Source organism: Colossoma macropomum, unplaced genomic scaffold (genome assembly GCF_904425465.1).
Source record: "Colossoma macropomum unplaced genomic scaffold, Colossoma_macropomum, whole genome shotgun sequence".
Taxonomy (NCBI): domain Eukaryota; kingdom Metazoa; phylum Chordata; class Actinopteri; order Characiformes; family Serrasalmidae; genus Colossoma; species Colossoma macropomum.
In genome coordinates, this window is record NW_023494791.1 from 48017006 (window position 1) to 48042320 (window position 25315).

The following is a 25315-nucleotide window of genomic DNA, read 5'->3' on the forward strand; positions in this document are numbered from 1 at the left end:
ATTCATGGAAAAATGTTTGACCGTATGTTCCCAGGCCACTACAGCCTACTGTAATGTCCAGTCATACTGGCTTTGTGCAACTGGAATTATTCATTTCAGTGGAATTTTCCACCAAGAGTGGTTTTGGGAAAAAATGACACCAGCAAAACCAAAGAATCTCCACTGAGGAGAACTGACACTCAGCAAGGTATTCTGGGTTTATCAGAGGCTAGAGATTTACAATTTACCACAAATTGTAAATGCTTATCATTTTTTACATAGAAAGATGTGCTCGTTCAGCCAAAGAGTTAAACAGCGTGACAACCAATCAGCACTGAGTAGCTGTGTTTTACAGGCCAAAATATACTGGTAAGTTGTCAATGGATAATGTTAATAGGAAATATTTTTCTATTGTCCAAAATGAAAGAAAATCATGCAGAAACGTTTAATTTTTAGTTTTTAGCTCACCTATTACATCAAAATCATGACTGTAAAACACTAGAGGGCGCCCATAGGTCCTCAGTGAATAGAAGTGAATAGAACTAAATGGCTAAAAACAAAAACTAAACATGTTTCAAGCCGTTTATGTGTGAACTTTCCTTTCATTTTGGAAAGCAGAAGGAAAAAATCAGCTGTTTAAGAAGCAGGAAAATTTCATTAAATTTAATGGGAGATTATAAGAAAAAGAAATTTTAGGTTGAGTTCAACATAGAAATGTTTCATCATATTGTATTTTTTTAATAAAAGCAGTAAAACATGTACTGTCATGTGGAATGAATGGTGTGACTGCACTCTGTTTCATGTGCATAACAACACCCCTTAATCATTAACACGTGATGTACAGTGAATTAGTGCTTGTAGTTTAATTAGTGCTTTTGACTATGCAACCCTCTGGGGTCTGAGGGCATTTTGTCCTTTAAAGGCTCTTCATATAACATGATCCTCATATGTTTCATATCTAAATGCTCCGTTATCTTCATCACTACTTTCCAAAACCGCTGCAGCAACTTTAGCAGCTGTGAACTCTCTGCACGCCATTTCACATGAGTCTCCGATGTGGACTGAATGAAGAATGAAGGGTTTCCGGCGTGATGGTCAGTACTTAGTGATTTCCTGAGTGTCCATTGGTCAGTTTCACACAGAATGTAGACGGACACACGAATCCACCAGTTCCACACGGTGAGAGGCAGATGACGTGTATCTCAGCCCCTCTTCATAGGCTCATAACTCCGGATGTGAGTCTCGTATGATCTCGTGATAAGATGGAATGGAAAGGCGACTCTACAGATTCAGGAAGTGTTTGAACTGGATTTCTGAGCTGGATCATCACAAAGATACAAAAACAGATATAGAAACAGTGAATTTGATGTGCTGGCGCTTTCGCGGACCCCAGAGGGTTAAAAGTAAACATCTCTTCCAGTCACAAAACCAAAAACCAAAGAGAGAAGCAGAAGGTAGGAGGCAGGGAAGCTTTTCTCGGGACTGCATGCTACGCAGGCTGTGGAAAAGTCTATAGATTGTCGATGGGAGTGCATTTCCCCAGAGTCAACACAACAGTGTAGAATACCAATCAGCTCTAATGGCTTTAAGAGGCCAAACATAAAATCCATTTTACCCCTCTGTCCACTTTATTAGAAACCCTTACACTGTACTTCCACTCATGGACCACTTTACAGGGCCACTATTTAGGCGTACAGTTACAGACTGTGGCCCATCTTTTGCACAACTTATCAGCCCCACTCTACCCTGTCCATCAGTGGAAGGGGACCACCATAGGACCACCACTGACCAGATATTACTTGGAGAGTGGACCATTCACAGCATAGTGGTGACATGGTTTGGCTAAATATCTCGTTTCCACAGTTGTCCCCTCTTGTATCTCCAAAACGGTAACTTTACAGGAGAAGGAAAAACCTACTTCACTTTTAATGTAAGTCAATGGAACCAGACTTTTTTTTCAAGTAATTGTGGGTCGTTTCTTTTGGTCCAGTCATCATGAAATTTACAAACAATATAAAGGGCAACAGGAATTTTCAAATTATGTCATAAACTGAAAAACGACAAAAATGGAGATACAAGGTTTTCTTCCAACAACAGCAATATGTTGTATAATAATAATAATAATAATAATAATAATAATCATAATAATAATCATTTTTTTTTATATAGCATTTTTCTTGTCGGTTGCAGCTCAAAGTGCTTTACAGACAGAAAATAAAGCTTAACAGTGATACAAATTATGCGTATTAATTTAGAATCATATAAGAAAGATCAGATTAAAAGATAAAAACCAAGAGACGTAGAGATTTTAATTAAATGCTAAGTTAAAGAGTTAGATTAGCGTTAGTATCATTATCGGTACTTGGTATCGACTGATACTAAAGGATCAGTTTGCTGTATAAAGTTATAGTTACATAGCTTGCTCTATATAGTTCTATACAAAACTGTATTGAAAATGGTTCTGTATGGCACCAAATAGGGTTCTTCTATTGTTACCAGCTTGACATCATGACAACAGAAGAGCCCTTTTTGATGCTATAAAGAACAACACATTCTCCATCAACCTGAAGTACCATTTCACCACGCAAAGAACCAAACAGAACCATTCCCTTTACTAAAGAACCATTGCAGAACCATCTTTTTAAGAGTTTGGGAGTGCGAGATGTGGCTAAACTATCATATCACACTACTTCAAGGAATTTTCACAATAAACAATACACACCACAATATTCTGACACAATGAGCTTCATTTAAAAACAGCCATAAAAGCTTCGAGTACCACACTTTTCATATATCATTTCACAAACTGTGCTGCATCCAATCCAATTAAACAGAACTAATTATCCTCTCTTTATGATAAACGTGTCGTCAGTGGTCTTTAAGCATGGATGATATCTATGATAAGCTTGCTGTTTAACTCAGTAACAACATGCATCACCATAACAATAAAATATGGTGATGCTGTCCAACTCTACACACTGTTATCATTAAACAAAAGTATCTCTCACATGTTCCAGACAACTGGGAGCCTTTCGTCCTTTCCATGTGCGCTACAGACATTTATTACATGCTGTGAAATAGCAGAATAGAAAGAATGTCAAGATGCTATATTATGTCTACACGACATAATATTATTATATACTACACTCCGCATCTCAGCAAATGCTCACAAATAAAATTAGCCTGTTTAATACAATGGAGTACAATAGTCAGTTTCAAGAGCCCGTCTTGCTGCCGTCAGAGAGACATTAAGCTCTTTAAATGATTCCTTACGCCACACAATAATATGTTAACTAGCGTAATGGTAAAGAAACGGTGGCTCTATGAGCTCTGCTGTCACTGAATTAACACCAGCTGAATTTCAACAATACAGCCATTCTGAAAAGTGTAATGTCCAGCTAACGCTATGGCTGTGGAGGGAAAGTGCAGACATGGGTGATTTTCTGGCTGCTTTCTAAACATTTTGAATAGCCACTCATTTAGCAACCAAACAAGCACTGCAGCAATACGATCAGAGTATCTTGCTAAGCCATACGGCTTTGCAACTGTCTGGGTGGGGAATAGCTAAGAGCCCATTATCTATTAGCTACATTAGCCTCATAGCTTTAATATAAACCTTAAAAAGTTAACTTTAGACATCAAATGTCTCGGATACGGAGGCCTTTCATACACTACTGTCATTCAAAGTGCTTTACAAATGAGAAAATACAGTCAGTAAATACAGAGTTTAAAAAAAGTAAATGAGAATAGAAATTAAAAACATGATTTAAACATGATTGAACAATAGATTTAAAAGAAAAAATCATTAAATTAAAAATCAAATTAGAAATTAAATTAGGACAGTTAAAAAGTCAAATTAAAAATTAAAATTTTGATTAGGATAAAAAAAGGCTGTGGCTAAAAAAGAAGTAAAAAAAGTGACAGTAAAGACATTGCATTCCCTAAATAATTTTGCATTCTAACGTTGCATTTCGCATTTAAATGCACTGGATTTTGTGAGGAAATGTAAAACTTTTGCAAGTGAATGCAAAACAATCGCAAGGGATCACAAAACTTTTGTGAGGGAAAGCAAAAGTATTGCAAGGGAACTCAACCTCGTCCTTGCAAAGGTTTTTGTAATGGCACTTTAGGGGCTCCGTACTATAGTTTTGGGGTAGGGAGAAAATTTTGTGATTCAAAAATTAAAAAAAATTAAAAGTATAGACAGAAAGCCTTCAAGGCAGCCGCTTCTATTGTATTTAGAGTATGTTTACATTCTTGTCCATGTTAATATGAGTCATACAGAGTCAGAAACCATGTAATCAAGTCTATCAGAGATACTGAACAACTATAATACAGTTTGAGACACGTATGTGATTTAGACAGGATGATAATCAGAGCAGTATAAGCTTCTGTTGCATCCGTGCCATCAAAACCAGCATATCACTGATGTCGAAAGAAAACCTCTTTTTTCCAAGTCATTTTTATTGATTTCTTTTGGTCCATTCATCATGAAATTTACATTCAACGTAAAGGGAAACAGGTATTTTCAAATTATGTCAAAAACTGAAAAACGACAAAAATGTAGATACCAGGTTTTCCTCCAACACCAGTGATATGTTGTGTTTGGTCAACACTGTCCAGCTAATCCAGCACCAGACCAACATAAACCAGCTTAGACCAGCATGCAAGTTTATTCCAAACCTCTGTTCCCACTTCTGAAACCAGAACTACCCCCATGGTAATAAAATCTCTCTGCCTGTCACCTTCTGAGCTAAATGACTTTGTTGGGTGCAGTCTTGTCCAATCTGGAGCTGGAAGCTGCAGGAGGAGAAAAATATCCTCTCCCTTTTTCTCTCATTCATCTCGTCCCTCTCTTACCACTCTCCTCCATTAGCGAGCAGTTTGTCATTCATGCCCAGGAGCACTGGGGCGTCTGCAGAATGCGATTAGAGCTTTATAGTCCTTCTATCTGGGCTGGAAACACCGAGGCGTCCTGCAGGCCCAGAACACCCAGCTTTGATTAAGGCTACAATAATAATACACGACAGAAAACACACAAAAAAAAATCAAAGTTCAGCAAAAAGTCGTCTGATGTTCAGCAGAAACTTCATGCTGTTTATACAGCACCATGTGTTTGAATTAAAGGATAAGTAGCCAAGAAAAAACACACAAAAAAGTGATGGTCACTCAGCTGTTGCGGATGACCAGAGCAGTTCATGCAGACACGTTTTATTCCCGGACTAAACTTCAGTCTGAACTATTTGTGGACTTTAACTGCCACTCAATAATATTCAATTCTAGGTTTGTCAGACACAAGAGGGCGCTCTCGAGCAACGAATGGGCTTCTGAGCAAAATCATAGTTTGTAAATGCTTAAAATATTTTTCTATAGTAAAATGTACAGAACACAGAACAGCATTAAATATTTTAGCACATCTGTTATATTTTTAAGCACTTTTAAATTCCAGGAATAGAACTTTCTAACTGTTCTATGTATGTTCATGGCATCAGTGAGTGTGAAGGGCTTCACTTAGCTCGCCTAATCAGCTCACTAACCAATCAGCATTCAGTAGCAATAATGCCAACCAATCAGCACTCAGTAGAGTACTGTAGACCAATCAGCACTCAGTAGCAGTAATGTAGACCAATCAGCACTCAGTAGCAGCAATGCTAACCAATCAGTACTTAGTAGCACTAATGTTAACCAATCAGCACTTAGTAGCAGTAATGCCGACCAATCAGCACTTAGTAGCAGTAATGCCGACCAATCAGCACTCAGAAGCAGTGATGCCAATCAATCATCACTTAGTAGCACTAATGTTAACCAATCAGCACTTAGCAGCAGTAACGCCAACCTATCAGCACTCAGTAGCAGTAATGCCAACCAATCAGCACTTAGTAGCACTAATGTTAACCAATCAGCATTCAGTAGCAGTCTTAGTAGCAGTAATGCTAACCAATCAGTACTCAGTAGCAGTAATGCTAGTGGCCTACAACATGGTTCTTCAAGGGTTCTTTAGTAAAGACATTGGTTCTATATAGAACCATGAACACTCAAAGAACCATTTGCATTTGCATGGTGAAATGGTTATTCAGACTGATGGAGAATGTGTTGTATATGGTTCTATATAAAGAACCTTTCTGAAAATGGTTCTATATAGCACCAAAAAGAAATTTGCTATTGTACTGATGCCAACCTTGTAACAATAGCAGAACCCTTTTGGTGCTATATAGAACCATACACAACATATTCTCTATCAATCTGAACCATTTCACCATGCGGAGAACCATTTAAGCATGCCGATGGTTCTTTGAGTGTTCATGGTTCTATACAGAACCACTGTCTTTACTAAAGAACCCTTAAAGAACCTTCTTTTTAAGAATCTACTGCGCAAAACCTGCTTGCTGCAGAGAAACTGAGAGTTCCTGGTTTTTAACATGTCTGGGCTGATCGACTGCACGCTTGTACCTTTGGGGTTGGTCTAATTTTTGCCTATTCCTTTAAACTGTGAGCAGGAATCGTGTGAGTGAGGTCATGCGAGAAGTCTACAGGGTGACTGAGGACACTGAGAAAAAAACACACTTCCCAGAATTCTGGGCGAGGCCTGTCCCCCCCACCACTCCAACTTCTTATAAAAACTCAGCTCAGACACGACTGGACCAGAATTAACACCCCATTTCACTCTCACACAGAGACGGCAGTGTGAGGTTACCGTCAGTTACACCACGCCAACCGTATCCATGGAAACAACATCACAGCCAAACCTCATTAGTCATCTCCAGGTAAGAATAATTAGGCAGCTGTCAGAAGAGTGGATCCAGAGCGGTGACCCCTCGCTATTCTCCTCCGTTTACTTTTCCTACCCGTCTGTCAGACTCTGTACACAACAAAACAGGCCTGACCTGCAGAACTAAAACACCCCTGATGACCTGAAGTGTTTTTACTAAAGCTCCACGTTTAAAACTGAAAAAAGCAAAACCATCTCTTACTACATAGACATACTTACATCTGCATTTTTGTTGTTTTAAATGTTTTGATATATTCATATTTTATTTTATATATTTTATAGTCATATTTTCATTTTATAGTCATATTATAGTCATATTTTCATGATGAATGGACCAACAGAAACAGCCCAAAATGACTTGGAAAAAAGTCTGGTTCCACTGACTGACATTAAAAGTAAAGTATGTTTTTTCCTTCTCCTGTAAAGTTACCATTTTGGAAATACGAGGTTTTGTTCCGACCCCAGCGACATATATATACACACACACACACACACACACACACACACACACAGACATTATCTATATATATATATATACTATATATATATATATATATATATATATATATATAAACGTGTCAATGCTGACGGAACAAAACCTCGTATTTCCAAAAAGGTAACTTTACAGGAGAAAAAAACGTTAAAATATTTTAATGGAAGTAAATGGAGAAATAGTTTTTCCTTCGTAATTCTGGACCTTTTCTGTTGGTCCGATCATGAACATTTGACACATCATGAAGGGCAACTGGCCTTTTCAAAAACAGCAACAATGAACAGGACGTATTATTATATATAGAAAGTTACAATACATAATGGACATATTTCTATTACTTCATACCGGTACTTAGATATACATAACACAAATGGGACATATTAATATTACATACAGGTACTTCCATAAAGGGAAGGGCAGTATGACGATATTTTATTGTTATCATGATAAATCATGTCACAGTAAACTGTTCTGTATATATCACCTTTTCATCACAAAGTGAGCAGAATTAGGCCTTTTTAATTTTATATATATATATAAAATGTATCTCCATTTTTGGCATAATTTGAAAATGCCAGTTGTCCTTTACATTGTGTGTAAATTTCATGAAGAATGGACCAAAAGAAACGACCCAAAATGACTTGAAAAAACTCTGGTTCCATTGACTTACATTAAAAGTAAAGTATGTTTTTTCCTTTTGAGACACAAAGTTTTGTTCCGACAGCAGCAAAATAATACATATGGGGCATATTATAATTACATATAGGTACTTATACTGCAATACTCCAACATTACAACATTTGAAATAAACTACACTACCCATAATACCTTATTTCATCATTCCTATTGGTCTATTCATCATGAAATGTTTACACAATGTAAAAAGCAGCTAGAAAATTTTGCATGATGTAAAAAACCTGGAATAAATAAGTTATTTTTGATATGACAGTGATGGTATCCGCACCAGTGACTGGCACAAACTACAACTAGCTGTATTTGCTTTTTTGAGAGCCGCAGTTCACACTCGGTCTGTGAGAGGCTGCATACAATAGACCACTTTTTTGAAGTACACTGCTGCAGATCCATCTGCTACCCAGCGATCCAACCTCAAACCAAAAGGGGCTCTATTAAAAAATAATGCCAGTAAGATATCCGCTTCTTTTCACGCGCAGTGGGGGCTGAACGCTGCTGTAGATTGAACGCATTCATGTCCAGCAGCAGGAAAGAATCATTAGAGCCAAAGCTTCATCAGTGACACACCACAGAGAGGGCAAAAGGACACAGTCAGTGGGCCATGAAATAGGGCTAATAAAGCAGAGGGGGGGTCTGAGGGGCTTCGCACAGACACAAATACATGCTGCTCTTGTCCAGCAGCGTGGTCTGCTGATTTGGTGCCTCACCAGATCTTCAGAAAACTCTGACCAATAGAATTGGACGCTCTTGAGTAGCCGCACATGAGCCTAAGGTCACCATGCAAATAGAGCCAGTGAGCACTCCATCAGTGGACGGGTGGAATTAAGGCAAAAGCTCAAAAAAAGGGATTTTACATGTTTCTGTTGGTCCATTCATCATGAAATTGGCTTAACATCACACTGTAAACAGCAGCTTGCATTTTCACACTATGCAAAATAAATAAATAAGTAAAAATGGATGCACAAGTTTTTTCTGGTTTATTAGCTTTGCATTCTGTTAATCTTCACTAGTGTTCAGGTGCAGCATCAGTATTCAAATACAGTGTAAGAGCACTCACCTGTCTCACCCTAGTTACCTCAAAAAACCGCAACTCAAGAAGGACAAAATCAAAACAGTTCACTGGCCGATTGCATTTTTGGTGCAACTGTCAAAGCACAGGAATCAAAAATAATACAATGACACTTTAGACTTTTCCAAAATATGGAATAATTTGTCTTTTTTTCTGTAAAATGTACAAGCAGCTTGTACAAGGTTCACATTTTAATATTCATTTTTTCAGAAATTTCTGGAGGTTTTCATAATAGAAAGAGAGGAAACCCACACCAGCAGGAGCTCATGGATGCATGTACAGTTGCAGTCATAGATTTCAAAACAAGAAATAAATAATTATGAACTAAAGGTGGGGCTCAGTTTGATTTAATTTTATGTAATCAGTTATTTTTTCCAACTCCAGGGACGTTTTTGGGCTGACTTACTTTATCAAATGGTAAAATCTTAAATCACTGTTGGTTTACAGTCACAAAGTAAACAGTTTTTGGGATTACTTGATGGACAACTACAACCAGCATGAAGACTAGAACTGACCGACTGAATCTACAGAGTGAGAGAATGGAAATACACACACGCACACACGCACACGCACACACGCACAGGTCTACCACATGCGTGTGACTGAGGTGTTTTTTTGTATTTCTACAGGACTCGTTTTGATCCAGCACGTGCGACAGTATGGTCACACTGAGCCACTCAGTGTTAGTCAGTTCAGTCACAGGCAGACGTCTGTCTGTATTCATCACACTAACAGTATAAACGTCATTCACAGCTTTAAAACCTGTATTTAAATATTATACACACACACACATACACACACACACACACACACACACATACACACACGCACACACCCACATAAACGTGAGCTTCTGCAGGCCTGAGGCTGCATGTGTGTGTGTGTGTGTGTGATTTTTTAAACACAGACAGACTGCGGTCAGTCGGCTGGGCAAAACTGTCTTCATGCAAGAGCTGACTGACTCACATAACAGCCATGTACACTCCCTCTCTCTCTCTCTCTCTCTCTCTCTCTCTCTTTCTCCCTCTCTCTCTTTTTCCCCCCTCATTCATTCTGTTTCACTTCAGTTCAGTTCAACTCATGATGTTTACAGTATAACAGTAATTAAAGAAACAAAGAAAGAAAAAAGGAAAGAAAGAAGGAAATAAGGAAAGAAGTGAAGGAAGAAAAAAAAATGAAAGAAAGAAACAAACAAACAAACAAATAAACAAATGAATAAAAAAGAGAAAAAGAAATGGAAGAAAAAGAAAAAAGAAAGAAAGAAAGAAAGGAAGAAAGAAAGACAGGGAAAGTAAGTGGTGTAGCTGTAAGTCAGAGTGAGTTTGTGTCTCTGCTCTGATGGACTTCACTCCTCTGTGAGGCTGAACTGAGTGATCAGTGGAGCTTTAATGCAGCTGAACTGTTTAAACTGTTAAACTGCTGATTTCCAGTCTCCTTTTCAGTCTCCTGAGCTCAGAGACGAGCAGACACACAGTAAAACCTACTAAGACTTCAGTAGATCAGAAACAGGCCTGACAGCAGAGATCACCACATCACAGATCTACTGAGGAACAGGAATCCACACAGACTACACACATCTACAAAACCATCTACAGAAACCTGCTTTCCAAACAGCCTAAAAATGAATACTGAGTGAATGTATTTAATGTGTTACGATTTTTTCTCGTTTCAGAAAAAAGAAATCTGTTTATTCACCGTTGACTCAGTGTTGGGGTGTGACCGCTCCTATCTGGACCTGCAGAACCGCTGCCCTGTTTGACCTGTTCTAACACAGACTGGCACTAACACAGCACGCTTGATGTTCTTTGTAGTAGATGAGTTTTTATTTGATCTGTTTCAGTAGAAACCGGTCAGGCTTAAGGAAAGACTGCTTATCCAGCGTTAGCTGCAAACCACGGGAAAGGAAACAGCCAGCATTGACAGCCGAGAGGAACTTTTAATACATAAAACATCTAATTTGGTGGCGCAACACCTCTGATCTGAATATGCCATTCTGAACTGTCAATAACAGACTATACTGGACAGCAGGGCTGGACCGATATATCGTCTGACTGAAAAATCAATTTCTGATTTATCATAACAGGCGGAAATGCAGCTGATAAAGCGACGATAATGCCACAAAAAAACACCAGAACAGAAAACGATTAGGTTTTTAAGGTTGTTTTATGGTTATTTGTAAACACTTTAGAGATGGTTCTTCAAGGGTTCTTTAGCAAAGGCAATGGTTCAGTTTAGAACCACGAGTTCTATATATAACCACTTCATGCTTGAATGATGAAATGATTCTTCAGATCGATGGAGAATGTGTTGTATATGGTTCTATATAGCACCAAAAAGTGTTCTGCTGTTGTTACGATGTCAAGCTTGTAACTATAAGAGAACCATTTTTGGTGCTATATAGAACCATTTTCAAAAAGGTTCTACATAGAACCAACTACAACACATTCTCCATCAATCAGAAGAATCATTTCACCATGCAAAGAACCATTTAAGCATGCAAAGGGTTCTATATAGAACTCATGCTTCAAAATAGAACCATTTTCTTTACTGAAGAACCCTTAAAGAACCCTCTTTCTTAAGTGTGTAGTTATTGTTTGGCTGTCTGCTGTTTAGTTGAGTTTAAGAAACTTGACAATTCACAAAATTCTTTAGTCTAATTTCTTAAACAAAAAAAAACTGTCAATCATATGCGCTGTTTAAAGGGCAACTCCACCAATTTTTCTAAATTTCTGAATAATTAAAAAAAATGTAAAGCTGAGATGTAAACAGAGAGATTCAGAGTGGTTTGGTGTGAAATTGTTCAGATGTCTTTACAGTGGTGGTGATAGGAACCAGGGGTCGCCATGACTACAACACAAATATAGACGTTTTATTTACAGTCCAAAACCACCAGTGAACCTACACGAGTCTTCTGGAATGGGAAAATAGTGGAAAATCTGAAAAAATAAGTTTTCTTTGCCTCACAAGATCATGCATGTGCCCCTTCACCGAGAATGGAGCTTAAAAATATGTGTTTAAGGCGAAAATCTTCTCAAAACTATCATAAAACAGTGTCTCAGACATCAGGCAGTGAATTCAAAACCATTTCATGTACTAAAGGACGTCTGGTTCCTATCACCACCACTGTGAATAATTCTGACTCGGTACGTTTCTCACATCAAATCACACACGCTCAGAGCTGTGAAAGCCGGAAGGAGGAAAAAGAAAATATCTGGATCTGTTGTGTCTCAGCAGATAATCAGTCTGCCGCCCGCAGACTCGCATTTGTCCTCTGCATGGTGCACTTAACCCCGAGGGACAAACTCAATTAATTCCTTCATTTCTGATAAAACAAGACATCAAGATGACCATCGAAACTGATTCAGGACCCAGAACTTCTGCGGCTGTCTGCTGTTGCATCACTTCAGTTGTTTTTTTTAACCCTCTACTACACACATTATGAGAGCAATTAAGTGATATGCAATCACTTTTCTTGCATAAAATGGTCCTTGATTTACTTTTCTGGACCTGATTATTAAATTCAAAACATTAAAAATAATAATAATAATGTGTGCTTGAGTCCTTTTGGAGTGTTGCCTTGAGGCAACATTGTGAGACGATGGGAAAAAATGACATAGAGCCATGTTCCCTGAAGTGGTGAGACCTGGCTTGTGACTGGCTAAATCCATTCCACTGTCGCACAATGTTGCTTCTAGGCAACAAACATTTCTGAAAAATCTCATGACAAAAAAAATGCTAATCAATGTTTAGAAAGAGGTTTAAAGAGATATTATGACCAAGCACTTGCTTTTTACTGACATACTCAAACTCTTCCCCTTATTGTTAACCCTATCGCTGACTTTAAATATGTATAATGTTATTGTAAAGTGAGGGAAATGAGTTTGTTGCCCTCTGTTGCAACATTGTGCAATAGAGGGTTAAGCTTGCCATGAACTCTAAACCTGAATAACTCTAAATAACAGTCATCCAGTGGAAGCTTTGCTGTTGTTATTAAGCAAAACATCCACATCTGTGCCACCAGCACCTTGACATTACAGTGGCATAAAGGAGGCTTTCATCTCAGCTAATTATGACAGCTGGCGGAAATAAGTAAAGTCACTGTAAAGTCCATAAAGTTACTGAACGATTCACTATAAAGAGCAAATAGTAAGTAAAGAATGTGTTGTTAAACTGTTGCATACATTTAAAATGTCTGTGTTTTTGGTAGATCTGCTTTAAACACTATTAAGATTAAGTGACCTTTATTAGTTGCACAACGGGGAAATTTCACCTCCGCAGTCTAACCCATCCGTGCAGTGAAACACCACATACACACTAGTGAACAAACACACTAGGGGGCAGTGAGCACACTTGCCCGGAGCAGTGGGCAGCCCTATCCGCAGTGCCCGGGGAGCAGTTGGGTGTCTTGCTCAAGGGCACTTCAGTCACATACTGTCAGCTCAGGCGATCGAACCAGCGACCTTCCGGTCACAGGGCAGATGTTTTGGCACCTGAAGTACTGTTTGATTATAATCAGGCCTCAGAGACGACAGGCTAAACGGCTAAGAGACAGCTAACAGGCTAAACCGCTCCTCCATATACAGACTGAATAATTCACTGTAAAAGAGCAAAATAAAGAGTAAAGAATGTGTGAATTAAACATTGCATACATTTGAAATGCTGTGTTTTTAAACCCAGCATGTGGCATCGTTAGCTTGATGCTAACACTCAGGAAATCACATTAAAGCGCAAGCAGAAATCAGCATTATCATTGCAGTGGAAAAACCACTTACAAGGTGAATGAGTCTGCATTAAACACTGTTTATAAGGATATTTTCATTGGTAAATGACAAAAACATTAAACATTTCATGAAATGACTGCATACAGTGATGGGTGACTAAGTTCGTTAACAGTCCGTGGTTGCAAGACAACAATAGCCTACTTTAAACTACATCTCCTGGTGGAAGAATTGATTATCATAATGACTATTAATTATTAACTTAAGTTTTTTGTATTTTATCATATTTTATGCTAAAAAAAGCATCCCACAGTGCTGTTTGAGCGTCTTTTTAACCACTACCTCATTTATAGCATTATCACTAAAATGATCTGTTAAGTATTATATGTTTACACTTAGTTGTAGGACTATTTAAACTTTAAATTATTGTGTGGAACTGTTTTTTTCAACATTTTGGCCATTTTTTTTCTGTATTCTTCGGATGCAATCAAATTTCAGCCGCCACACATTCAGACAGAAATGTGGTCAAAATCAAACATGTTTGGACATTTGTCATTTTCAGTGCACCCCAAGTAAATAGTACATGGTTATTTTGACATTCTTGACCTTTACAGCTCCCATTACGGAGCTTCTCAACCATGATATGTGACCTCTATTAATGAGGACTGGAGGTCATTAGGACAGAATAGACTGTCCATGCCTTCAGTGGAGAACCTCTGTGTGGCTCTGAACATCTGTACCACATTTGAATAATCAAAGAAGAGCCAATAAATGTTCTGTCCATCATCGGCTCTGTCCTGCAGCCCTGATTAATTATACATAAAGCCGAGAGAGCACAAAGCACTCTCACTGAGTGCTGAATATTTCAACAAGGAAACACACACACACACACACACACACACACATTCTTAGAGGAGCTAAAATCCACAACAGTGAAATAAATCCTTGTTCATTGGTGTCTAACAGAGAACCTACTCCAGTTTAACCAACAGCAGACCTGTTAATGAAACACACACTGCATGTTTTACACACCGATCAGGCATAACATTCTGACCACCTCCTTGTTTCTACGCTCATTGTCCATTTTATCAGCTCCACTTACTATATAGGTGCACTTTGTAGTTCTACAGTTACAGACTGTAGTCCATCTGTTTCTCTGATACTTTGTTAGCCCCCTTTTACCCTGTTCTTCAGTGGTCAGGACCCCCATGGACCCTCACAGAGCAGGTATTATTTGGGTGGTGGATCATTCTCAGCACTGCAGTAACACTGACGTGGTGGTGGTGTGTTAGTGTGTGTTGCGCTGGTCTGAGTGGATCAGACACAGCAGAGCTGTTGGCGTTTTTAAACACCTCAGTGTCGCTGCTGGACTGAGAATAGTCCACCAACCAAAAATATCCAGCCAACAGCGTCCTGTGGGCAGCATCCTGTGACCACTGATGAAGGACAAGAGGATGACCAACACAAACTGTGCAGCAGCAGATGAGCTATTGTCTCTGACCTTACATCTACAAGGTGGACTGACAAGGTAGGAGTGGACAGTGAGTGGACACAGTGTTTAAAAACTCCAGCAGCACTGCTGTGTCTGATCCACTCAGACCAGCACAACACACACTAACACACCACCACCACGTCAGTGTTACTGCAGTGCTGAGAATGACCCACCACCCAAATAGTACCTGCTCTGTGAGGGTCCATGAGGGTCCTGACCACTGAAGAACAGGGTAAAAGGGGGCTAACAAAGTATCAGAGAAACAGATGGACTACAGTCTGTAACTGTAGAACTACAAAGTGCACCTATATAGTAAGTGGAGCTGATAAAATGGACGATGAGCATAGAAACAAGGAGGTGGTCAGAATGTTATGCCTGATCGTTGTACTGTATAGAACTGATTGCTGAGCTTTATTAAAGAACTTGGTCTGTCTGTAAACAGTTTTTTATTTTATTATTTTGGATTCTAACATCAGGCCTACACTCTTTAAAAAGATGGTTCCTTGAGAGCTCTTTAAACACAATGGTTCTACACAGAACCATGAACACTCAAAGAACCATTTGCATGCTTAAATCATTCTTCAGATTGATGGAGACTGTGTTGTATAAGGTTCCACATAGAACCTCGTTGAAGATGATTGTGTATAGCACCAAAAAGGGTTCTTCTATTGCTACATACCTGACATTTTTACAAAAGCAGAACCCTTTTTGGTGCTGTAAAGAACCATATACAACACATTCTCCATCAATCTGAAGGACTATTTCACCATGCAAGGAACCCTTTAGTAAAATCCCACGGTCTTGACTACAGAACCCTTGAAGAACCGTCTTTTTTAAGAACGTAGGGCTGTCCGATTCCAGAACATGAAAATCTTTGGAGTCTTTGCCTGTGTTTTTGGTAGATCTGCTTTAAACACTATTAAACCCAGCGAGAGGCATCGTTAGCTTGATGCTAACACTCAGGAAATCACATTGAAGCGCAAGCAGAAATTAGCATTATCATTGCAGTGGAAAAACCACTTACAAGGTGAATGAGTCTGCATTAAACACTGTTTATAAGGATATTTTCATTGTAATATGACAAAAAATTAAACATTTCATGAAATGACTGCATACAGTGATGGGTTCTTAAGCAGGCCATGGTTGCTAGGCAACAACAGCCTACTTTAAACTACATCTCCTGGTGGAAGAATTGATTATTATAATGACTATTAATTATTAACTTTTTTGTATTTTATCATATTTTATGTTTAAAAAAAAGCAATAAGCTGCTTGAGGCCACACATTACAGTGATTTTAGTGGTTTTACTCTGATTTGTGCCTAAGAAATGATAAAATTACTACTATTACTATAACCATGTGGCTGCTTTTAGACGTCCATTACAGACTTATAACTACTTTTAACCATTAGAAGTGTTATTGTACGTCATTTTGCTATACTGCTCGTATGTCACTACATAAATGTCTAATGCATAATAAAATTTGCATTTGATTTATAATTCTGTATCATTCTGTATCATCAATCCATAGAATGTCTCCAGCTGTTTCAATAACCTACAAATCAGAAATAATTCCTATAAACTTGGTGTTTTTGTTAAGAGCAGCCAACACTGTGGCTTCTAAGAGTTAAAAGAAGAGGGTGTTTTGAATGAACTTGTATCTGGCTCAGTGATAGCGGTTCAGAGTGATCAATATTAATGAAGTGTGTAAGTTTTATAGAGGTATCAATGATCTTTACAAGCAAGTGGGACAAGAGCCAGCATGTAAAGCAGCCTCTACAAACTTGTAACTAGGTGCTGCAGGTCAGCCTAGTACAGGGCTCACAACCCAAACGTTAAGAAGAGCCATTTTGTCTTTTCAACAAAAATCAATCCACCTTGAGAGCCACAACATTTTATGTTCATTTTACCATCTCAGCTGTTAATATGTCTCAGTATGTGCTGATGTACTAGTATAAGTTAAACATATAAATGAAAACACAGACTTACTTTGCTCTGCTTTAATCTTTAGCTCAGCTATAGCTGCTTTTCTCACATCTCCAGCAGGAAACATTTCCGCAAAAGTAGAACAGTTTCTTGTAAAACGTCTCTCAGTGTTAAATTTGTTTACAAAGCTGAAGTCGCTTCTCATTCGCCAGCTTCTTGTTTGAACTTTCCAGTTCTACCTTAAATGATGCCTTAGCTGCCAGATTGTAGCTCCTGCACCATTTAAGGTGGAACGGGAAAATTCGAACCAGAAGCTGTTGAATGAGAAGCGATTTCGGCTTTGTGACTGACAGTTTTGTTGCAGATTAAACGTATCAGGAAACCAGCTGGAGTGATTATAAATGCAAATAAGTCCATTCGTCTCCAAATTATCAATGTTCATCTTAAATCTTTCTCCTTGTCTTTTTGTTACTAACGTTGTCTGCGTTGCTATGGTGACCAGCAGTCTGCGCTGATCTTCAGGGTTAAAGGGTGAATTAGTAGTTCTACATTAACTCCAGAGTTTAAGACCATTTATTGTTAAACTGTGTTGAACGATCAGCAGAGCTTTATTTTACTGTAAAGGAGGATTATTTTATTTTTACCTACTAATCTGATTCTGCTGTGGTAAAAGAGCCACGAGGCTCAGAGCCACATGTTGCTGACTCCTGGCCGATAATGCTGATTATTAATAAAATTATGCAAATAATAGCAAAACAGTGTGCATTGTAAAAAATATGGTGTTTTAACTTAAAGAGGATCTATTATGCTTTTCTGGTTTTTCCTTTAGTGTGTTGTAGCTTTTTGTTCATGTAAACATTCTGCAAACTCATAAAGTCTCAGTGTTCACTCCAGAGGGAGAAACTCTCTCCCACTTTTCTCAGCTGCCTGAAACGCCTCGTTGGAATTCCAGCCTTCTTTCTTTGTTACAGGACGACTCAATCTCCTAACACAGTCCTTACTGCCTGCCTACCGGCGAGCTCGGCCCCCTCACACAGCACACAGCGGCAACAGGCAACTGCTTTCCCAATCAGAACAGGGTGGGCAAGCTGACCAATCAGAGCACACTGGGCTCATTGGGAGGCAGGGCTTGCAGACACAGGAGCTCTAACATAGCGTTTCAGACAGAGGGTGAACAGAGACGAACAGTATGAGAACATAAAAAATAAAGAGAATATATAAAATAAAGCATGTAAATCTATTCTAGTAGACCCAAAAAACTTAAAAACAAAAAATTTCAACAGAATTAAACGATTGAGATGTTAACGATTCAGAGTGGTTTGGTGTGAAACGCTCTGTTCATGATAGGAACCAGACGTCCACCTCTAAAATTTCCCTCACAGAAAGTTACTACATCAAATGGTTATGAATTCACTGCCTGATGGCTGAGACACTGTTTTATGATAGTTTTGAGAAGATTTTGGCCTACATGCAGGGTGTTGTGAGGCAAAACAGTCCCATTTTCTTCCCCACTATTTTCCATCACCAACATTCCATATAAACTCAGAAGACTCGTGTAGGTTCACTGGTGGTTCTGGATAGTAAATAAAATGTCTATATTTGTGTTGTAGTCATGGCGACCCCTGGTTCCTATCACCACCACTGTAAAGACATCTGAACCATTTCACACCAAACCACTCTGAACCTCCCTGTTCACATCTCACACACTGAATTATGCAGGAACTTTGAAAAATCAGTGGAGTTCCCCTTTAAAATGATTAGTTCATTGAACGGCTTGTAGGAGGTTAACAGAACAATTATCTGTGTCATACATTCAACTTATTATTTATGAAGTCTAGTAAGATCCACATGTTAAGGCCACTTAGCTTGAGTGCAGGTGCTGGGAAAGGAACCTTCATGGAAAAAAGCTCTAATGTCTCTTTAGGAAAGCTCAACGCTCCTCTCTCAAGGTGACCTTGAGCTATTTCTGGCCAAAGGTCAGCAGCGCGACTAAAGTGGCATTCTGTACAGCAGCTCATCTCGCCGTGTCTCCACATGGCCTTATCATCCAAGTTCACCCTGGTGTGGTGACTTTTCTCTGAAGGCTTTCAGATGGTTAACCTTCTCCAGCGCCTCCTCACACTCGCGTTAATGACAGCGGCGCCGATACGGCAGCAGAGAGCTTCAACGCGGAGATCAGGGCACTCAGACGGTGTCAGCTGATGCCACATACAACACCATCGCAGAGCCACACTGTCACTGAGAGCAGAGCACCACAGGAGTTCTCTAGTTCCTACTGAACTTTGTTTCTGCTACATTTACAGCTCTGAGTAAAGCATTTCAGGCTGTGTTTAAAGGGCCCAAATCCTACATTTTCTACATTTTTAATTAGGTTATGTTTACATGGCTTTATGTACCAAACAGTCATAATTCATTTCTACATGACCATTTTTAACCTCTCTTTATTCCTTTGTTACTGTGCCTTTAAAACTATATATATATATATATATATATATGTATATATATATATATATATATATATATATACATACGTATATATGCTCTGTTCTGATTGGCTCCTAAACCCTTTATTGGACCTTTAATCAATCTTTAATTACTTAAACAATCCTTTAATTAGCAGTCCAGACTGGAACACTCCTTATAACTTCAGCGTGAATAGGCTGAGCTAAACTGCAGTATGCTGAATAACTGGATATGTACGTCAGCTGGTTTTGTGACATCACAAAAGCAGTACATTCAAAACAGGCTGTTTTTGCAGCTTAGGTCCCATACATGGACTATACAGAGTGGGCAGTGAAACGTTAACGATGTTGACATACTATATCAATCTATTTTTTAAAATAAAAGCAAGGAAAATAATCAGGTTTATCACCATACGGGCCCTGTAATACAAATGATCTCTGTCGGTTAGCACATTAAACAGGTTAACTAACAGTAACGACAATATCACACGTAAATATTTGTGCCAATATTAATGGCAATGCTATCTTGAGAATAGAGCCAAAGGCCACGCCCACTTTATCCCCTTGTTGTGATGTGAGCACTCAGTCCTGTCAGGTGTTTAAACCACGTTTGGACCAAAGGAGTTTCAGTGTGAGCTTTTAACAAGAGTTTGGAAAAGAAAACTGACAAATCATTAATTATTATTTAGACCAAAACCTGCTCTTCATAATGAGCAGAACAGTCTGATGAACATGAAGCTTAATATATATTCATCAGACTGTTATGTCAGTATGATAAATATATGATATATATATATATAAACATACACACACACACACACACACACGTATATATATATGTATATATATATATAAAATGGAACCATCAATAAAACCAGATGTTTATCCATCAATGGAACCAGATTAATTTTGGGCCGTTTCCTTTGATCCATTCATCACAAAATTTACACACAATGTAAAGATCAACAGACATTTTAAAATATATCAAAAACTTAAAAACATTAAAAATGGAGATACGAGCAGCGATAAATATACCACTACACACACACACACACACACACACACACACACACACACACACACACACACACACACACACACTGAATCTTCTGAATGCTAATCTCTTAAAAAGGTGGTTATCCAAAGGTTCTTTAGTAAAGACAATTGTTCTAATTAGAGCCATGAACACTCTAAGAATCATCCGCATGATTAAATGGTTCCTTGGCGAATTGGTTCTTCAGACTGATGGAGAATGTGTTGTATGGTTTTGCATAGAACCTTTTTGAAAATGGTATACGTACAGCACCAAAACGGCTCTGCTGTTGTTATGATGTCAAGCGTGTACGCTTTTTGGTGCTATCTAGAACCATTTTCAAAATTGTTCAATATAGAACCACATACAACACATTCTTGGTCAATCCAAAGAACTATTTCACCAAGCAAAGAACCATTTAATCACGCAAACGGTTCTTTGAGTGTTCATGGTTCTATGTAGAACCACTGTCTTTACCAAGGAACCCTTGAAGAACCGTTGGTTCAAGTAACAACACATATTTTCTGGTACAATTTTTTAATCCGAGGCCAAGATTTGATTCAATTTTTGATATTTTCGACTGTTTTTCCAAAGAAAAAGAAATCCAAATCCAAAATGATTTAAGTTTAAGGTGACGGCAAAAACATCTAAGTTAATGTAAAAAGATTTTATTCAAAACAATTTTGGAGCATTTTAATCGGTCCATTCATCCTGATATGTAGATTTAATGTGTACAGGACAGCTGCTGAGCCCAAATCATGCAGAAAACCAATGAAAACAAACGGAGATGCTTGTTTTTCTTTGAAGACACGTTAAAATGTCTTAATTCTTCAGAGCTCTAATTACATTCCACACACATCAGTTTGGCTCAGATAAACAGATGTCCTGCCACGCCTCCCTCTAACAAATCAATAAGCTCTTTAGAAATAGGCCAGTCATTTGAGAGTGGGTGTGTCCATAGCACAAGCTCCCGCCCCCTCCTGCCCACATTGCTCTGATAGGCTGTACCCAAATAGTGTATGGGGCATACAGTTCCACATTTCCATACACTGTTCTGAATGGTGATTAGTGATTTTTCAATACTGTACTGAAACACACAAACGCCTTGATTAATTCATTTAAACACCCACAAAAACTCATCTGGAACTGTGATTGGTCAAGAGCACACAGTAAGGCATTTACAGGTTACAGGACTCATTTGCATATATCAATATCCTGGAATTGCAAAACACCAAATTTAGCTATTTTAATTAATTAATTAAGCCCTTCTTCTCCTTTCTCTGCTTTGTAGCCGACCTCACATCACTCCTGAGCTTATCAGCCAACATTACAGTGCCATCATCATCATCCCCATGATCATCTTTCACTGAGAAATGAGAAATCGCCGTGACAACAGACCCAGATTAAGCCTAAATCTAGACTAAAAACAATTCCCCAATAGTAACTGACTGACACTGTAACTGAGCTTAATCCATGTCGCTACTGACGTTTCAATTTAGTCCAAGGCTGCTTAAGGGCACAACTTTAGGCCTACTCAGTACTCCTAAAAGATGGTTCTTCAAAGGTTCTTTGGTGAAGGCAATGATTCTATATAGAACCATGAACATTCAAAGGACCACCTGCATATTTAAATGGTTCTCTGCATGCTTAAATGGTTCTTCAGACTGATGGAGAATGTGTTGAATATGGATTTGTGTAGCACCAATATAGAACCGTACACCACACATTCTCCATCAATCTGAAGAACCATTTAAACATGCAAACGGTTATTTGAATGTTCAGGGTTCTATATAGAACCACTGTCTTTACTACAGAACCCCTGATGTTAGGCCTGATGTTATAAGCCAAAATAATACAATAAAACACTGTTTACAGACAGACCAACTACTTTCATAGTATCATAAAGCACAAGAATCGGTTCTGCACAGAATAAAACATGCAGTGTGTATTTCATTTTTGAAAATGGTTCTGTATAGCACCAAAAAGGGTTCTATTGTATATCATCGTAACAATAGAAGAACACTTTTTTGCCATATAGAACCATATACAACACATTCTCCATCAATCTGAGGAACAATTTCACCATGCAGAGAACCATTAAAGTATGCAAATAGTTCTTTGAGTGGTCACGGTTCTGTATAGAACCACTATCTTTACTAAAGAACCCTTGAAGAACCGACTTTTTTAAGAGTGTAGGTATCAGGTATCGTGAAAGTTTCTTGAAATATTACAATATTGTATTTTTGCCATATCAACCACCTCTGATTACTAACGACATGGATTAAGCTTAATCTAGGACTAAAGTGTATATTGTTGATGGTAGTTTAGCACTTCAAAGCTTTTTATTCTCAGTTTAATCTCACAAATACTCTGAGAATTTCAAGGTCTGTCTCACAGACCCAGATTAAAGCAGCACTATGTAATATTTTTTGTTAAAACTGAAAGAAGTAGCTTTATTGAACATGGAGAAAAAGAAGACACTAAAATATGGTGAGAGTGAGCCACAGCGAATAATCATTTAAAGAGGTTTTTTTAGATCACGGCGTACGTCTTTACATATTTTTACAGGCCCAAAAAGAAGGTCCGGTTCAGTGTTTAGGTCTCAAATGATCTCAGAATCAACATTATACTGATAAAGATGTGAAGACAGTAGTAGATAATTCACTAAAATCCTCAGAGGACATATCCTTCACCAAGTTTAGACTGAGTTTTCTTTGAATTCTCTGTCAACGCAGTCACAAAATCTAGATTCACCCGGGTCCACATTAGAAAATGTTCTTCCACATGTTGCGTGCAATTACACATTTCCACCAGGGAGGTCTCTAAATCCCCAAATCCAACATAGTGTTGCTTTAAGCCAAAATCTAGACTAAAAGTGATTTTAAGTGGAGACCACCACTGACATTGCAATGTAGTCCAAGATTAGGCTTAATCCACAGCAAGGAAGCCCTAATGTTGTTTTCCAGCACATTCAATCAACACTATGGGCTGCTTTCCCAGACCCGGATTAAGTTTAAACCTAGAATAAAAATCTTTAAGCCCAGGCCTGGACTACGCTTTTATTTCAGCGGAGAATCTCCATGCAGAGTGTTGTGTGGTCCAGGACTAGGCTTAATCCATCGAGGAATCCACCAACAAATGTTGTAGGTGCTCATTCAACACTCTGGGCCGGTTTCCCAGATGAGGATTAAGCCTAGGATCACCATAGGAAATGCGTTTTAGTGATGCTTGATGTGGGTCTGGGAAGCTGGCCCTTAAAGTGTTACTACAGTTTTAATCTAATACTGTGCTCACTGTAGAAGTTATTAATGTGAGTCTTAATTGAAGCCTATATGAGCACTGTAGGTCTTAATCCAACACTATAAACACCTCAGACATTAATGCTACACTTTTCATTACTGTGTGTCTTAAAGGGGAACTCCACAGATTTTCAGTGAAATAAATTCATGCTTAACTCAGTGTTTGAGATGTAAACAGAGTGATTCAGAGTGGTTTGGTCGTTCAGATGTCTTTACAGTGGTGGTGATAGGAACCAGGGGTCGCCATGACTACAACGCAAATATAGACATTTTATTTACTATCCAGAACCACCAGTGAACCTACACGAGTCTTCTGAGTTTATATGGAATGTTGATGATGGAAAACAGTGGAAAATCTGAAATAATTCATTTTTTTCCCGGGACTGTTTTGCTTCTGCATGTTCTTTCCACCCTGCACATATTAAAAAAACACATATTTAGGCCAAAATCTTCTCACAACCATCCTGTTCATAACCATTTCATGTAGTAACTTTCTGTGAGGGAGCTTTCAGAGGTGGACGTCTGGTTCCTATCACCACCACTGTGAACAGTTCTGACTCGGTAAGTTTCTCTAGAACGGAGCGTTTCACACCAAACCACTCTGAACGACTCTGTTTACGTCTTAACCGTTTAATTTTGCAAAAATTTTGAAAACTCGGTGGAGTTCCCCTTTAACACAGTCCTGTAAGTATGGCTGCTCTGCTGGGATTAATCCCGAGCCTATGAAGGAAACGAAGCGACTTATTTACCTTTTCTTTTCAGGTGCGGCTCCTGACGTCATCGTCTAATTAATTATTCCGCAATTAATGCCGACTTGATCAGCTCTGAGTCCGCGAGGAAAACACAGCCCGGCAGTGAAGTGACCCGGGAACGATGATGATGTCCAGTGTGGTGTGTGTGTGTTCCTCTGAACTCTGCAGCGCTGCTGCTCCACGAGCTCTCACTCGCCGCGAGTTCGGCGGGAGCGCGCGGCGCGCTCGCTCACGTGACACAGCAGCGGGAGCGCGCAGAGCTGAGCGGTGCGGTTGGACGGACGGGCCTCGCAAAAATGTCCATTTCTGAGTTCACCACAAAGGAGGTGGCACGCGGGGACTGACAACGTCGTAAATATGTTTCAGTGTTACCCACATTTACGAGTTGTGAACCGAGTTGGGCGGAATAATGAAGCAATGGCTGAATACTTAAAGGGGAACTCCGCTGATTTTTCAGAATTCCTCCATAACTCAGTGTGTAAGGTGTAATCAGAGTGATTCTGAATGGTTTGGTGTGAAATGGTTCAGATGTCTTTACAGTGGTGGTGATAGGAACCAGGGGTCGCCATGACTACAACACAAATATAGACATTTTATTTACTATCCAGAACCACCAGTGAACCTACACGAG

General features: G+C 38.8%; 1 protein-coding gene across 1 annotated transcript in view; it reads right to left on the reverse strand.

Moving 5' to 3' along the window:
* Positions 1-24828, reverse strand: part of hif1aa (hypoxia inducible factor 1 subunit alpha a) — a 50672-nt gene extending 25844 nt beyond the window's left edge. Inside the window, exon 1 of the mRNA XM_036575220.1 lies at positions 24682-24828. Within this exon, the coding sequence (XP_036431113.1) occupies positions 24682-24713 (32 nt within the window). The 5' untranslated portion in view covers positions 24714-24828. The remainder of the gene's footprint in view (positions 1-24681) is intronic.
* Positions 24829-25315: the final 487 nt, after the last annotated feature.